This window comes from Myodes glareolus, chromosome 10 (genome assembly GCF_982192425.1).
Source record: "Myodes glareolus chromosome 10, mMyoGla1.1, whole genome shotgun sequence".
Taxonomy (NCBI): domain Eukaryota; kingdom Metazoa; phylum Chordata; class Mammalia; order Rodentia; family Cricetidae; genus Myodes; species Myodes glareolus.
The window spans coordinates 26917449-26934064 of record NC_142035.1 but is presented as its reverse complement, the minus strand read 5'-3'; the positions used below and the strand labels follow the sequence as shown (position 1 = coordinate 26934064).

The 16616-nt window shown below is 51.5% G+C and overlaps 1 protein-coding gene and 1 non-coding gene across 3 annotated transcripts; one reads left to right on the top strand and one right to left on the bottom strand.

Annotated features, from left to right (window-relative positions):
• Window positions 1-693: 693 nt before the first annotated feature.
• Rbck1 (RANBP2-type and C3HC4-type zinc finger containing 1) lies at window positions 694-15670 on the bottom strand. Of its 2 annotated transcripts, XM_085697218.2 has the most exons (13): window positions 15539-15670; window positions 15062-15150; window positions 14032-14176; window positions 11140-11233; window positions 10167-10365; window positions 8701-8816; window positions 8453-8626; window positions 7380-7540; window positions 6245-6356; window positions 3477-3656; window positions 3038-3136; window positions 2627-2770; window positions 694-1286 (listed from the first exon to the last, which is right to left on the bottom strand). In XM_085697218.2, the coding sequence occupies exons 2-13, from the start codon at window positions 15081-15083 to the stop codon at window positions 1206-1208; spliced, it is 1527 nt and encodes a 508-aa protein (XP_085553344.2). In that variant the 5' UTR covers window positions 15084-15150; window positions 15539-15670; the 3' UTR covers window positions 694-1205. The 2 variants fall into 2 exon arrangements, with proteins under 2 accessions (XP_085553344.2, XP_048301565.3); XM_048445608.3 differs by lacking the exon at window positions 15539-15670 and having other exon boundaries at window positions 15062-15453.
• On the top strand, window positions 13592-13698 carry LOC146892798 (U6 spliceosomal RNA). Its single transcript, XR_015004315.1, has one exon. It is a non-coding gene; the product is annotated as a U6 spliceosomal RNA (small nuclear RNA).
• Window positions 15671-16616: the final 946 nt, after the last annotated feature.

Below are 16616 nucleotides of genomic sequence, written 5' to 3'. Positions count from 1 at the left end.
CTTAAGGACTGAACACAAAGGATGAGTGAGATTTTGGTAACTGGGTAATGGAGGAAGGGCACATGTATAATGAGTTTTGGTCATGCCAAGCCTGGTGCATGCCTGTAATCCAACACCTTGGAGGCCAAAGCAGGAAGATTACAATGAATTCAAGGATAACCTGGGTTACAAAGACCTTATCCTCACTCTTTGGGTTCCTGTTTTGATCCTACTCAAGGCTGTATGTCTATCCAGGGCTCTACATTCCAGGTGCTAGAAAACATCCACCCTGGAAAAGCTCCATGGCCTAGCATCAGGAGTGAGGCTTTGACCACAAGTGCTATGCCTGCTGTTAGGAATCAGTGTGGAAAGACAGCAACACTCAATCTCAGAAGGGACGGGGTGGGTCAGAGTGGAGGGAAAGCACGAGAACAGACACCAGCAGCAGTGCCTATTAGACGCCCAGGAGAAAGGGAACAGCCAAGCCTTTCCTCCCAGTCTGTAGCTGTTAATGTGGCTCCTCCCACCTTCAAGCCCTTCTCTGCTAATATCGGCCCTAGCAATGCTGTCCCAGGAGTTAGACATGGTGATTGCCACAACCTCCCAGGCCAACAGATCACCTCCAGGTGCTGTTCCAAGCTCCCAGAGCTCCCCATCCTGCCGCTATGGCATTCAGTCTAGGACATTTGCTCCCTCAAGCACAACACATCTCCCTTCTTGGAAAACAACTTTAATTCACTATTGAACAAAGGGGGATGCAGAGCTGGGCTATGTGTTCTGACCTACCAATCTACCTGCTTGGGTTCAAAGCAGCCCTAAGAGGTGCCAGGCCTTCAACAGCAACAGCAGCAAAAGTGCCTAGAAAGCCAGCAAGGCAAAGGATGAGGCTGTGGGTCCTCGGGGAGCATGCTGAGGGCGAGCAGTCATTTGGAGGCTCAGAACACTAGCCATCCAGGCCTTAGGCCAGGGCTGTGTTTAATTAAGGCTGGTGGCTAGTAAGGGTAGGCTGTCTAGCTCAGGGCCATAGTCTGGTCAATTCCCATGGAGCAACACAGGTGGTGGGACCGACACGACACCACCTCAGCTGGGGCTCTTGTAACACAGCAAGCAGGCTTGCAGCGGAGCTCAGGGCCTTCTCAAACCAGAGCTAAAACCCCTGGCCTAGTCCTGCTGTTAGCTGCTACACATGTGGTTCTGGGTCACTATTGAGGGCCACCATCTTCGACTCAGTGGCAGTTCTGACAGCTAGGATGGCAAGGAGTTCCATTGACCCGGCAGCGGCAGCCCCCACTGGTGTCCCCTGGGCCCTGAAGGAAGAGAAAAGAAGGTATCAGGGTGGATAAACAGGCTATCCCCAAGTCACTCCATTTGATCAAGGCAGAGCCCACCTGAAGGTCAAAGTCGCTGTCAGAAGCCCTCCTGCCTCAGCAACCTGAAGGAAGCAGCCATGAAAGCCTTTCAGCCCCAACCCAACCCTTCCAGCACCCTCTACTCCATGGACTTCCTCTCCAGGACAGGGGGAAGGGGCTGCGGCTGCAGGTGGATCAGCACCTGGGTAGAGGGAAACAGTCCAGTTCCCTCTGCACTACCTGTCCTCCAGTAATGATGCCAGCTCTGACTCCAGCAACCCACCTCTAGTACTGACAGCCACCACCTACAGGGTACTCAACCTGTGACAGCACCCACTGAATACTGCTCTTGTACTTGAGACAGGCCCTGACACTGTCTCCACTCCATGGAGGAGGAATCTGAAGTTGAGAGGTGGCAAATACTTGCCAGAGGGAATGACTTGCAATCTCCTCCCAACTCTGTGCTGACCCAGACTTGCTCTCCCCTCAGGCAGAACAGCAGGAAGCCTTGCTACCACAATGGCTGCAGGCCAAGAGGCAAAAGGCTGAGATGGGCAGGCTTCATGACTATTTACTGTGGCCTTTGATAATTTAAGAGAAATTAAGATGTAAAAATTCTTAGCCCTCAAGTCCAGCAAGGTGACACATACTATGATCTCCACCAGGAGGCTGAGGCAGGAGAACTGCCACAAATTCCAAGTCAGCCCAGGCTACAGAGTGAGAAACAATCTAAGAGGTAAAGAAGAAAATCAGCTGGAAATAAAGCACCCAAGAGGCAGAGAGCTGGAGGCAGCCGGGGCTACAGAGTGAGTTCTAGAACAGCCAGAGCTACACACAGAAACCCTGTTTTGGAAAAACAACAAAAATCAAAAAGAAAATCTTCCCCTGAGCTGGTAAGATGACGCAGCAGATCAAAGGTCTTGCCACACGAGACTGCTGACACCATCAAGATGGAAGGAGAGGACAAACTCCACTGAGCTGTCCTGACCTCCACATGAACACTGGGGCGCATTCCCCACCTCCTTCCCTCCCCCTCTCTCACACAGAGGTGCACAAATACAATATAATATTAAGCCAGGCTTGGTGGCACACACCTTTAATCTAAGCACTTGGGAGGCAGAGCCAGGTAGCTCTCTAAATTGGAGGGCAGCCTGGTCTACATAGTGAGTTCCAGGTCAGCCAGGGCTACATACTGAGACCCTGCCTCAAAATTAAATAACTTTGTTGATGGCTGGAAGTTTTGAGTCCCACTCCAGTAACTATAGCACCCTCAGCCCTCCATTACCCTGAAGACTCACCCCAGGGCCCCAGCGTGGACCCTTGGTGACCCAGCAGATCTCAGTGTGGCAGACGGTGCAGCGGATCCAATCACAGCCGTCCTTCTTCTGCACCACAATCCGGCATTGTGGGCAGTGCATCGCCTCACCCTGCTGCAACATCACCTGGGAAGGGTAGCTACTGAGACACTGGCCCTGCCTCTGCAGTGTACCCTCCCTCCGAGCCTGGCATGGCCAGCTGCTCCTCTGTCCCTGAGGACTCCCCAGCCCAGACTCTTCCTGCAGCTCCACACCCGACACCCTACTGGAAGTCACACTTTGAAATGGTGCAACCAGAAGAGTGGGTAAACCTCCAAGAATACATGAATTTAGTCCTTCCCAAGAAGCATCTAGAACATAAGTCCCTAGGTCCTCGCTAAGACCCTGACTTACCCTTAGCATCTCTGTTGTCTGCCGGGCAGCCACATCATTCTGAGCCCGAAGGGCCAAGTCATCCTGATACTCCTTGCAATTCATGCGCTCATGGATGGCCTGCAAGACAAGGGGCTCTGAGTGAGGCGTTTCCCCTGGGGCTTGTGCTGGAAGCGGCAGAAGAGGCCCACCACTGGCACTGAGTGCCTCTGAGTGCCATCAGTGGAAGCCCTCACTTACAAAACTTACACCCATTTTAGAGAATCCACAGGGTCCAGGGAGGTAGAGCCAGGGTCATCAGTAGGAGCCTAATATAAATCCTATTTGCTTTAGTGCTGATAGGCTCTATAACCCTAAAACAGCGCTCCCCTGTGCCCGGACTGCAGCCTCTGCAGTCGTAGCCAGTCACAGCAAGCCCTAGCCAGAAGAAGCCAATGAGGCCACGTGGGCCCTGTCCCACCTTACAGAGCAGACAGTTGACATGAGAGCATACAGGACAGGCGAACTCATTGACATCATCCTCAAAGAAGCACCAGCCCCTGCAGTCGGGGGTCTTGCAGTGGTAGCTCAAGGTGCTGCGGTTCTCTGCGATAGACACACCCAGATCCAGGAAGCGCTGGTAGTCCTCGGGGGACAGGAGCTGTACAAACATGGCTTTGTTGTTGGAGTTCAGAACACCAGCAGATGCTCTCCCCCTATCAAATACTCCCAGGAAACCCAGCACCTCAACCTAGTCCCCCCGCCTTTTTTTTGAGATAGGGTTTATGTAATAAAGGCTGGCCTTGAATTCCTAAGAGCTAGCCAACATAGTGTCACAAGCCATTAAATCCCAGTATTTTGAAGACTGAGGCTGAAGGATCACTGGAGTTCAAAGCCACTCTGTAGGAAATAGCAAGAGCCAGTCTCAAAGACAAATCAGGATCCAGGTACACTGCACTCTGCAAACAATGTGGCAATGTCCCAGACTTAACCATCTTCTGGTGCCCTCCACACCCCTAAGTTTGTTTCACATGGAAGAGTCCCCAGGCAGTGTTCTAGGAGGCTGCACTTCCTAGCAGGGAAGGCTGAACTGCTGAGGGGAGACAGGACAAGGTATGCCAGAGAGAGCTGAACGGCTCCTTAAGCAGTGGCAAACAGCAAGTCAGTGAGGGGGAGTCAGGCCGTTGTTCTGCATCTTAGCTGGGTGGTGCTTAGTGTAAGCAAAACTCACAGACCTATACACCTAGAAGGGGCCCATTCTGTCATGTGTGAGTAACAGTGAATGATCTTTACCTTGAAAATATTGTCTGGGACCAAAGAAATGGCACAATAGGCAAGGGTGTTTGCAGCAGAACCTACCAACCCGAATTTGATCTCTGAGATCACATGGTTGAAAAGACAGAATTGATTCTGACCAGTTGTCCTCTGAACTCCATACACATGCTGTGTGCTACACACTCATATTGATATTCACATAAATAAATGTAACTTTAAAAAATAAATATGTATATGTGTATGCATGTATATATGTGTACACACACACACACACACACACACACACACACACATCTGGGAACAATAGTACATGCCTTTAACCCCAGCACTCAGAAGACACCATTAGGTGGATCTCTGTGAGACAAGACAGCTAAAACTACATAGTGAGACCCTGTCGCAAAAAAACAAAACAAGCAAACAAAAAAAAAACCCAGAAAAACAACAAAATGCTATCTGCTGAGAAAGAAGGAAATAAGACAAAATGCTAAGGCCTGCAGAGTTGGGGCTGATTTTTATTTCATTTTTCTTATTTTCTGCCACTCTTTTGTTTGTTTGTTTGTTTGTTTGTTTTGAGACAGGATTTCTCTATGTAGTCCTGGCTGTCCTTGCCTCTGCCTCCTGAATGATGGGATTAAAGATGTGCTGCCGCCTGGCTATTCTCTGTCACCTAACAGAACCACCATCACCATGCATTCTGCTGACACCTGCTCCTCACTGCCACACCTGAAGATTGAGTAAGGACCTGAGGACTTCTAGGTGTTCGTATGCAGCCCCTTGGATGAATAGCAGGGCGGCCTTCTCTCCAGAGCATGACTGGATACTTCAGCAAGGCTCAGGGGCTTACCCACTCAGAAGCCCGTGGACAATGTAAAAGCTGCTTTGAATATGAAACTGAAATTCTCCAAATTCTACTCTTTCAGATCCCCTTCCCACCTCAGCAGAGCCCCTTGAGCTTGAGAAACATTTGGTAAAGTTTTTTTCCGGGGGGGAGGGGGGGGGTGTTCCAGAAGAAACATGGCCAGAGGCAGGAGCAAAGGGAAGAAGGGTCTGTGCATGCCTGGGGTCTCTCCCATCTGGACCCTGGCCACTGTGATCCTGCTTCTCTGCCAAACCCAGGTGCTGTGCTTGCTAGACAAGCGCTCTACCCAGTGGCTCTAAACTTTGTAAGACAGCCTTGCTGGCCTCAAGCTTTTTGTCCTGACACCTTAGCAGTGCTGAGGTGACAGTATGGATTGCCATGCCAACTCTGCTCCCATTTATACCCCTGAATGGCCATATTACCACAGGATGTCAGACCACTGTTCCTGCTGGCCCCCACAGGGAACATGGGTCTAAGCATATAATTTGCACCAGTCAACAGGATTACAACAAAGCAGTCTACACAGAGTTGTGCTTGGAACACTGACCACTAACCACTGCCATAGGCTAGGCCTCGACAGCCTGTTTATGGAGGGGACTGAAGTAAACAGTTATTCCGGGCAAGGCCATGATGAACCATCTCATACTCATCACTGAGCAGACAAGCCAGGAGCCGACTCTGACGCACAGAGACCCCAGCTCCACCCACGTGGGAGCACTACCTTGCAATTCACAAACCAGAGCGCTCTAAGGCACCAGGTCTGGAGTGACCGTTACAAAGCAAAAGCAGCTGACACAGCAGCTGCACAAGCCTGAACACATCAGCAGACGCCACCTGTGGTGCTGGCCAAGGACACAGCAGGGGCTGAGTGACATGAGGTTACACGGCCAGGCTGTAGCCACAGCTCCCACCCACCCTAAACTCCTCTAGCCCTTGCTGCACTGGTGAGGTTAAAGCATCTAAGGTTTCTTCTACACCCTCTAATGCTGCCCTGCTTGGGTCCCAGGCACTCCGAATGACCGCCCTTGGGAAACGTCTCTGGGGATGCAGGTGGTCTATGCTCCTGAACTCTGCCTGCTGCCAGCTCAGGGCCAGCTCCCGTCCCGTGGCCTTACCGCCCGGATCTCCCTCTCCAGCAGCTTGCCAGGGCACGAGTAGGTGCTGTCAATGAAGGGGCAGGATACCTCCGCCTCCTGACTGTTTCGGATGGTGCCCTGCAGGCACTCCCTGGAGAGGAGAGGGTGCCAGTCAGGCTCATTTCAATCCCCACAAGGACTCCAGCCCTCGGATGGTAGGGCCCCAATCGCAGGGCCCTTCCTTCCCATCCCTCTCTTCAACCCATTACCAAGGCCTCACTTCTATCCTTGCCACCTTCCCTGCCTCTCTCTGATCTAGGGCACTGGCATGCCTGCCCAGGTGACTGCAGTAACCTCCTCCTTGGTCCCTGTCTCTCTAGCTGGTGCAAATGCTCACTCTCAGCACTGCAGTGGTACCACCCAAAGAGGACCAGAGCTGCTAGAGCTTGTCACCCGCACAGGCTCAACTATCCTGTCCCACCACCCCCACCACCCCTCTGCTCCCTGACATTTTCAGACAGACAGCTTTCCAGCTCTGCTCCAGCATGACTTCCTCAGGGGCGGCCAGCCCTGCCCCCCACAACTTGAGCAAGGCTCACAACCTAGTTACTTGCATGTGGCATTGTAAACATTAACACAGACACACACACACAGCACATAGCTAGACAGGGGCACTCCATCAGGGCCCATTATGGTGAATGAACATATTTTCCCAGCTCACAGGTAGAAGGGCTGCACAGAGACCCAAAGGGAAGAATGCATACACTACAGAACAGAATGCTGTGGGGTGTCAGAGCTTGGCCCGAATGTCTTTACATATGCCAGGGCAGTAACTGGTAGTGAGGAAGGGCAGTGGCTCTGGAGTCAGAACGCTTGTCTCATTTCTGAGCTTCTTACAAGTTGTGTAGCCTTGACAACATGGATGCTTGGACTGTCTGTCCCCTTTTCCTTTTTCTTTGGATTTTTGGGACAAGGCCTCACGTGGCCCTGGCTGGCCTTGAACTCACTATACAGTTGAAGCTATTCTTGAGCTTCTCATCCTCTTGCCTCCAGGCATGAGCCACAACACCTCTTGCATAAATGGGGTTTTGTGGGCATCCAAGGAGATAAAGAACAAGGCCACATACACTTTCACTGTGGCTTTGGTAAGCTCCTAGCGGGAGTTGGGCCGCACCTGCAGAAGGTGTGCAGACACTCACGCAGCACCACGGCCTCGCCGGGCGCCAGCACTGAGTAGCACACAGGGCACTCAGCGGGCTCGGTGTTCAGCACCAGGCTCCTCTGCTCCAGCTGCACGTGCTGCAGGTAGTTCCCCTCCTGCTGCTGCTGCTTCCGCTGGGCACACGGGCAGGGCAGGGCCACCGGGTGGGTCAGGGGCTCAGTTGGTCAGGTAGGAAGTGGGACAAGGCTGGGGTAGTATGGGGGGCAGCAAGGCATGGTGGGCTGGGACTATGGGCAGGCCAAGACAGCCAGGGTGGGGCTACAGCAGAGTAGGAAGCTAGGTGAGGGGACAGGGAGGTAGAGAAAGAAGAGGCTCAGGGTAGAAGGGGAGTAGAGGGTCCACAGGGATCAAATTCTGGGTAGCAGGGTGGGGCTGGAGCAATGGTGGAGGAAGGTCAAAGCTGGAGGGAGAGCCGGGCTGCAGGGAAGGCATGGCTAGGCATGGGGTCAAGGTCGAGGTTGGTCAGGTTGCACTGAATCCAAAGGAAATGAGGTGGGGTAGGAAGACGCTCTTGGAGCAGGGAGTACCAGAGTTGGGTGTCTGTGGTGGGAACTGTCTGACTACTATGGGGAAGTGAGAGAGGACAGAGTTACTCCCAAGGGGCACAGGAAGACAGTCCATGAGAAAGGAAGGAAAAGAGGTGGGGCAGAGTGGGAGCCAAGATGAGGTTACAGGCCATGGGCTGAGGTTTGGGTATATCATAGCAGAGTTAGGGTCACAGATGGAAGTGTTGTTGGTACAGCCAGAATGCTTATACACATGGGCGGTAGGCGTGTCAAAGTGAGGATTCAGAACAAGTGAGGAGCCTGGCTGGGCACCACACCAGAAGAGTGAGTCTCAGCCACAGAACTGGCCTCTGAGAGAGGCAGCTCTCAGTCAAGGGCAAGGTTATGGCTCAGCAGTGTGCTCGAGAGGGGACTGGCAATAGCCAGGGACACAGCAGTCTGCAGGTAGTTGGTTCCCTTTCTGGCTTAGGCCTTCCTCCACCAGCCTGCAGATGTCTGCCCCTGGACCCGTGTGCCCACCTGCTGGTACTGGCGCAGCGCCTCCTCCTCACCCGCCAGGCGTGCTCGCTCCTCCTCATCGGGCTGGTACGAGGCAGGTATCTGGTAGGTTTCAGGCCTTGCACGACAGCACATTTCACACCCAGGTCGTGTGGGTTTGTTGATGAAAGTGCAGCCAGGGCACTGCCAGCCCACCTGGATGCAGAGGGGGTGTGAGCTCAGCTGGGTTGGACAGAGAAGACTAGGCACACATGAAGTAAGGTGCTTACCGGTGGCGACTCTGGGGCTGCATCTGGCTGCGCAGGCTCCTGATGGGGCCTGAGCTTGGGAAGGACAGGCTCCAAGGGGCCCCGTGGCTGCAGGGTGAGGTCCTTGAAGCCCAAATCTGCAGAAGGAGTGTGTGTGGATCCAGGCTGCCTCACCTCTAACTGGACCATCATGACCACCCTCCCTTTTGAGAGGAAGAACTGCCTCCACCATGTTGAAATGCCCACCAAGAAGAAAGACCTGAACATCCAGTCAGGAGGGCAACCAGAGACCCGAAGGCATCAGGACTGGGAGGGGCTGAGACGTGGCAGCTGAATGCTCTATGTTTGCCACCAAGGACACCGGTTGGACAGCTGACAAAACCCAAATGAGAGTGGCCGCCCTGTGTCAGTGTCAGCCAGAGAGAGGATTCGGTCCGTAGAGGCACTCGCCACGCCACCGAGCCAGACAACCTGAGTGTGAGCCCTTGGGCCACACAGTGGGGAGGGAGCTGACTCCTGCAGGCTGTCCTCGTCCCGCCACATGTACATACGTGTACATGGCATGTGTACAGCTACACACATAAATAAATGTAATTTTTAAATTATTGACTTACTTTGTGGGGGGTTGTTTTACTTTTTTAAGACAGGGTTTCTCATATAGTTCGGGCTGTCCTGGAACTCAATCTGTATTCCTAGCTGGTCTTGAACTCAGAGATCTGCCTGCCTCTACCTCTCAAGTGCTGGGATTAAAAGTGTGTGCCAAACTGGGTGGTGGTGGCCCACACCACTAATCCCAGCACTCAGGAGGCAGAGGCAGACAGATCTCTGTGAGTTAGAGGCCAGTCTGGTCTACAAGAGCTAGTTCCAGGACAGACTCCAAAGCTACAGAGAAACCGTCTCAAAAAAAAAGAAAAAAAAAAAACACACCAAAAAAGCCAAAAAGTCTTTGCCACTATGCCTGGCCCAATAAATGTAATTTAAAAATAAAAATAAAAAAAAAAGTGGGCAGCAATGGACTTGGAAGGGTTAGAAAGAGTTATAGGACAGCCAGGGCTAAACAAAAATACCCTTTATCAAAACAGAAACAAACAAACAAAACCCACTGCACTTCATAGATGCTAATTTCCTGCGCTGAAGAGTTGTTCAGAAGAATGGCCTTTCTTTAAAAGCTGTGTAAGTATCAGGAGAGGAAGATCTCATTTCCTGAGATTCTGTACCAGGGGTAAAGTTAAAGAAGAAAAATGTCTGTGAAACTTTTCTACAGGTCTGAAATTCTGCAGTACAGACAAGCATACTAAACCCTAGCTACATTCCCCACACACACAAACAGAAACATGGAGACCTGGGGGACAGGCAGAATGAGCTCAGGTTCACACAGCCCCTCTCCTCATGCCAGCCCCACTCAAGCGCTCTACAAAACCTCTCTTCCATCTGACACCCTCTGCCGTGGACAGGCTCTCCAGCACATCCCTGAGAGAGAGCTTCACCTTCCAACATGCGAAGCTGCCGCTGCCGCTGCAGCTCCTGAGGGTTGAGGGAGGTGTTGCAAGCAGACAGCAGGTAGAGGTAGGCGCTGTCTCCGTTCCGCCGAACACCATGTGAATGCAGGGTATCCTGGTCTCGTGCCAGCCTCTGTCCAACCACCCACTGCTGCAGGCTGGGTGGAAAGCCATAATCTAGAAATACCTGGAGGAGGGGGCAGTTATAGTTTCAAAGTGAAATATCTACTGCCACACTCATATCTGAACACTTGATCCAAGTTGGGGATGATGTTTCCTGAAACTGGAATCCCTGGCTGTCACCGTGGGTCCCTGAAGGCTGGCTCTGAGGGTTAGGGCCTACCCTGCTTTTGCCCTAGTTTTCGGCTCCCTGGCCATATGAAAAGCCACAACTAAGTCCAGGTATGGTGGCAGGCGCAAACCTTTGATCTCTGTAAACTCGAGGCCAGTCTGGTCTACAAATGAGTGCCAGACCACCTAGGGTTACATAGTGAAACCTCATATTTACAAAAGGTGAGAAAGGAGGGCTGGAGAGATGGTTGGTGGTTAGGAGAACTTGTTGCTCTTACAGAGGACCCAGTTCAATTATCACCACCCACACGGTGGCTCACAATCATCCATAACCCAGTTCCAGGGGATCCAACAGGCACACATGTGATGCAAAACACACATGCAGACAAACATTCATACACATAAAGTAGGATAAATAGTTCTAAAAAAGTTTACAGGAGGAGCAGAAGGAAAACTAGCCGCAGCTGTGAGCTCCTGGCCCCGCGATGGAGTCTCTCAACCACCACCCCTTCCCATGATGCATTGTGTGCTCTTAGCTGTGAGACAAAACAGCCTCTCCTCAAGCTCTTTCTAGCAGGTGTTGGACCACAGCAAAAATATGGGGTGGGAGGCACACAGAGAGGATGAGGAGAGTAGAGAGAAGCCCACCTGCCTCCAGCCCCTCACTCACCATGTCCTTGAGGGAGGCCACTGTCATATCAGGGCGCACTGTGAGCCAGATGGTGACGGTGTGCATGTAGGCATCCTCCACACTCACACACAGCCTGTGGGAAAGTAAAGGTAGGCATGGATTTGGGTTACCAGCGTGGGAATGTTCACACCTGCATGTGTGCAGGTGCTGTGTGCTGGTTAGATTTCTGTCAACATGTACAAGTTAAAAGAGAAAATATTAATTGGAAAAAAAATGCTTCCATCAAACTGGTATATTAGCAAGTTTGTGGGGCATTTTCTTTCCTTTTTAAACACCAATTTTTAAAAAGATTTACCTTATTTCATGTGTATGAGTGTTTGCCTGCATATGCACACGCCGTATGTATGAGGGTTTGCCTGTAAGTGCATATGCGTACCACTTTTGTGCCGAGTACCTGTGTCAGTCAGAAAATGATGTCAGATACAAAGAGAATAGAGCCACCCTGTGGGTGCTGAGAATTGAACCTAGGTCTTCCACAAGAGCAGCAAACACTTGTAACTGCTGAGCCAATTCTCCAGCCCAGTTGTGGGCATTGCCACCTCTGGGCAGTGGTCCTGGATTGTATTAAGAAGCAATAGGAGCAATTGGGAGCAAGCCAGTAAGAAGCACTCCTCCACGGTATCTGCATCAGTTCCTGCCTCCAGGCTCCTGCTTCAGTTCCTGGTCTGACTTCCCTCAGTGATGGAATATAACCTGGGATGTATAAGCCAAAATCCCCCTTTCCATCCCAACTTACTTTTGGTCGTAGTGTTTATTACAGCCATAGAAAGCTAACCAGAACAACCTGCAGGGACAGCCACCTGGAGAGGGTCTCTCTGGATCCCCAACCCCATGTGTCCTAGCCCTCTATTTTTAACTTAAGACAGGGTCAGTAAATTGCCAAGACAGGTCTTGAACTTAGCATCTATCAGTTTTAGCCTCCCAAGAAGCTGTTACCAAGCCTAGCAAACTTTTCTGTGGTGAAGGGGAGAGTCTTCTGGTTTGGTTTGGTTTGAAACAGGGTCCTATGTAGATCAGGATGGCTTTGAACTCCAGATCCTCCCTCTTCCCTTACCCAAGTATTAGGATTACGGTCCGCCCTGGCTCCATCTGTCCCTCTCTTCTGCCACATGACGGCATGTGTGTTAAACACACACCTGAATACTAGTGGCACTTAATCATTTAATAACCCACTTAATCTTTTCCATCAGGTGGAGCCAGGCCCTGCCACACCCTTTTCCAGGTAGAAAAATACTGTGGCAGCCATGTTGCAGCAGCAATCAATGGTGACTTAAGTCCAAACTGAATCATTCCAAACGAAGTCTGACTTTGTTTGCAGTGCTGGAAATTGAACCGAGAGCATCAGACACCCCAGGGACTCAGGCCACCATGGAGGCCACATGTTATTTGTGTAGCCTTGGCTGTCCTAGAACTAGCTCTAGAGACCAGATTAGCCTCGAACTCAGAGATCCGCCTGCCTCTGTCTCCTGAGTGCTGGGATTAAAGGCATGCACCGCCACCACCCAGCGTTACTCTAGTATTTTAGGCATCACTTTCTCAAGGATCTGCAAACATATTTTATTTTGTTTTTGCTTGTTTGTTTTGAGACAGGATCTCACTATGCAGCCCAGACTAGCCTGGCACTCATCGTCCTCCTGCCTCAGACTTCCAAATGCCAGCTAGCACTATAGATGTGTGCCACCATGCCTGACTCTTGAAATATTGCTCAAAGACCTAGAAGCATGAAAATGAGAATAAAAATGAAAAACTGAGCTGACCTCAAAGGAAAACAGATAACCTACAGCATGGGACCAGAGTCCAGCTTTCTAAGACCTTGGAGAGCCATGGAAACACTGCATCAGAGAAAGGCAGTCAGGCAAGGCAGGATAGCCCCAAGTTCTAGACCAGCCTGGACTCTATAGCAAAATGCTGTCTCAGCAGCCCCTATTCTGAAAGTACTCCAGGAAGTACTGAAACTGTTCCAGAAATCGATTTTGTTGTCGTTGTTCTATGGTTGGAAGTCACCACAACATGAAGAACTGTATTAAAGAGTCTCAGCATTAGGTCATGTTGAGAACCACTGCCATAGAGGCTAAACAAATTATGGAAGCCTTATAGTAACAAAATAAAACCTAAAGTTACTATCTTACCAGGTCTGGTAGTGAGCGCCAGTAATTCTAATACACTGGAGACAAAACTGTCTTGAGTTGAAAGCTAGCCTGGGCTACACAGTGATATATAGGCTAATTTGGACTATGGAGTAAGTCTTGATCTCTAAAGACAAAAAACAAATTAAAAAATAAAAATAAAAGTTGGGAAGATGACTCGGTGGGTAAACGCCCTTGCTGTGCAAGCCTGTTGACCTGAGTTCATTTGCAGATCCAACAGTGGGAAGGAGAGAACTGTCTCCCGCAAGCTCTCCAGCTTCTATACACCTAAGAGAATGAACCCCGTGCTTGCTTTGGCAGCACAGACACTAAAACTGGAATGACAGAGGGAAGAGTTGCATGATCCCTGGGCAAGGGTGACACCACTGTGCAAGGTCCCCTTAAAAAAAAAAAAAAAAAAAAAAAAAAAAAAAAAAAAAAAAGAACCCGCCAGCAGTAGTGGTTCAGTGGTTCATGCCTTTAATCCCACCACTTGAGAGGCAGAGACAGGAGGATCTCTGTGAGTTCAAGGCCAGCCTGGTGTACAGAGGTAGTTCCAGGCCAGCCAGGGCTGTTACACAGAGAAACCCTGTCTACTGCATAGCCCACAGCCGAGCAGCAGCTAGGGCTTGAGGCTCAGATCCCACAGGAGGACCTGCCAGTGAGGTCCTGGGTTTGCTCCCCAGCACTGCAGGCTCCATAGAGCTCCAGAACTCCAGGCCCCTTTAATGTGAGTCTCACTCACCTGATGTCTTGTGTTGGGGAGACCTCAGGTTTTACTTGCACCCTGAGGGGCACCCTCTGCTCTGCCAGCCAGGTGGCATACTTTATAGCAGATTGTTCATCTCCGCCGGCCACTGCCCGGGCAAGGCTCAGGGCCATCTCCTCTGCTGCAGATCAATACAGAGCAAGCAGGTTAGCACCGGTTTACTTGGGGAGGCTGGAGAGGTTAACCTTGGAGCATGCTTTGTCCTGTTTCCCTATTGAGTTGCCTTCTGTACCTGGCTATTTGAAGTCCTTTTTTAAGGGGGGAAGGGGTGCTTTTTCAGACCTCACTCCCCTGCACCCTGGACTCATGGGGTGCCCTTTTCCCCTCATGCTCACAGAGTCCCCCACACTTTCATTTATCTGACAAGCATTTCTTGAACTCTATTGTATGTCCAGCAAGTGGAGTCTCTAACAGTGGTTACGATGAATAGGGTCCTTCTCAAAAACCTCTATTTAAAGTCTGACAAGATAATCAGGCTGTGTTCCATTCCAGCAATAATAAGGAGGTGAGGGGAAAGCTCTAGGAAGTAAGGGAAACTCAGGCCTGAATGAGGGATTGCTCAATAAGGAAGACTGTATCAAGAGGCCAGAGAATGGGCAAAGGCCTTGGGCAAGAAGTGGCTGAATCAGGACAAAAAAAAAACCACTTGACTAGCATGCCATGAAGCCCCAGTAGTGGACAGAACAGAGGAGGCTGGTGGAGTGAATGCAAGGAAATGGGAAAGGTCACTAAAGGTGGCCCAGAGCCCTGGGTTTGGTTTTATTAGGGCAGGGTTTCCAGCAAACAGGACAGTAACACTATAGGTGTTCCTCCGAATCTGGGTGGAAGGGCAACAGATAGAGGCACATAGTGTTCCCTCCCCGCCTTACTCTGGTCAACTGAAGTAAGTCTGTTTTCCTAACAATCAGGAGCTCTCCAGGTTCGATATTCAGTATCCACCGAGTCTCCGACCCCAGCACTGGTCCAACCCCAGAGCCCACTTCCACCAGCTCCAGTCGGTGCCCACCTTTCTTGGTCTTCTCGTCCATCTGGCCTGGCTGCGCCCATCCCCTCACAAAGGGCTGCTGCTCCCGGGAAATGCTACCTTGGGGTCACCTGGAAGAGGGCGGGAGGACAGCAGAGATTCAGCCCTAGCCGGCCTCGCGCGTGGCTCAAGAGATATCCCGGGGCGCACTCGGGCAGCATCACACTGCCCTGGGCCCAAGGCCAGGCATTGGTAAGCGGTGGGGCCCCGCGAGGAACACAGAAAGCGAGGAAGGCCCTGGGGCCAAGTCCGCAGTGGGCAGTGGGTAATCACGACCCAAAAGCGACGGACGCCAGCCGGCGCGGGCACCCCAGCGTCCGGAACTCGAGCCCCGCGGCTCGCGCTACCCGGAAGACAGAGCGGGCTGCATCCCCGGAAGAGAAAGTGAAAGTGGCAGCCCCGGAAGTGCAGCAGGCCGAACGGAAGACTGTCTCTTTATCCGAGACTGTGCAAGCTCACCGGCTGGGGCGGGCGTCTAGACAGCTCTTGGCACTTATGGCCCATTACATGGCCTCACAGACCAGGGACACTAGGTCCAGGAGCCGATGATAGTCCCTCGGCCAACCCCGGACTCCCTCCAGCGCCTAGCGGGGAGGGGGGCGGGGCCTAGAGGCTCAGCGGGTGGGCTCTCCAGCGCCAGCGGTTCTCCACTCCGCGTCCACGTGTGCATAGCCTCCAGCCTCACGGAATCGCCAACACACCAATGAGTACCCAGTTTTTGGCGCCGTTTTCGGTTGTGGAAACAGGATTTGAATGTTTGTGACTTGCCCAAAGCCACACTGCTAGGGGTTGAATTCAAACGTCACAGTCTCAGGAGCCCACCTTGGCAGCCTGGAGACTTGTCTCTTGTATCGCCTAGCTGGAAATTCTTTTCAGCCTCGGCTCATGTTATCTTTTCTTCCAGTTTTCATCCCACAGATTAGCAGATATAGTGAGCCCCACCTGCAGAACGGATAACAGAAACTCGTCCTGCACCCAGATCTCATCCTGCCAGCCCCTCACTTGTTTTCCCTCAACTGCCCTAGAGGATCCTATTAAAACATAAAGGGGTAGGGGGAGACAGCTCAGTGGATTAAAGACTTGCTTGCTGTGCAAACCTTAGAACCTGAGTTCAATATTCAGTGTCCCATAAAAAGCTGGGCATGGTGGTGGGAGCTTGTAATCCTACCTCTGTGAAGGCAGATGGGAAGATTCCTGGGGTTCTCCAGCCAGCCAGAATAGCCTAACCAGTGGAGACCCTGTCTGAACAAGATAAATGGTGCCCCACAGAAACATGGGCAAGCGCGTGCGCATGCCCACCCACCCACCCACCCCCACACACACACACACACAAAATTCATGAACACTTTTCCACCTACCCCCACCTTCACTTGCATTTTCCACCGTCTCCCTCCCCTTAGCTCACTACACACTGAAGTGCTAGCTCTTGAATTCTGGAAGAAAGTAGTTGGCCAAGTTTGGGAGCTTCTGTTTTAGAATTTTCCATCCTCAGCTGAGAATGTCTGTAAATCTCAATATTTGGGAGGCGGAGAGAAGG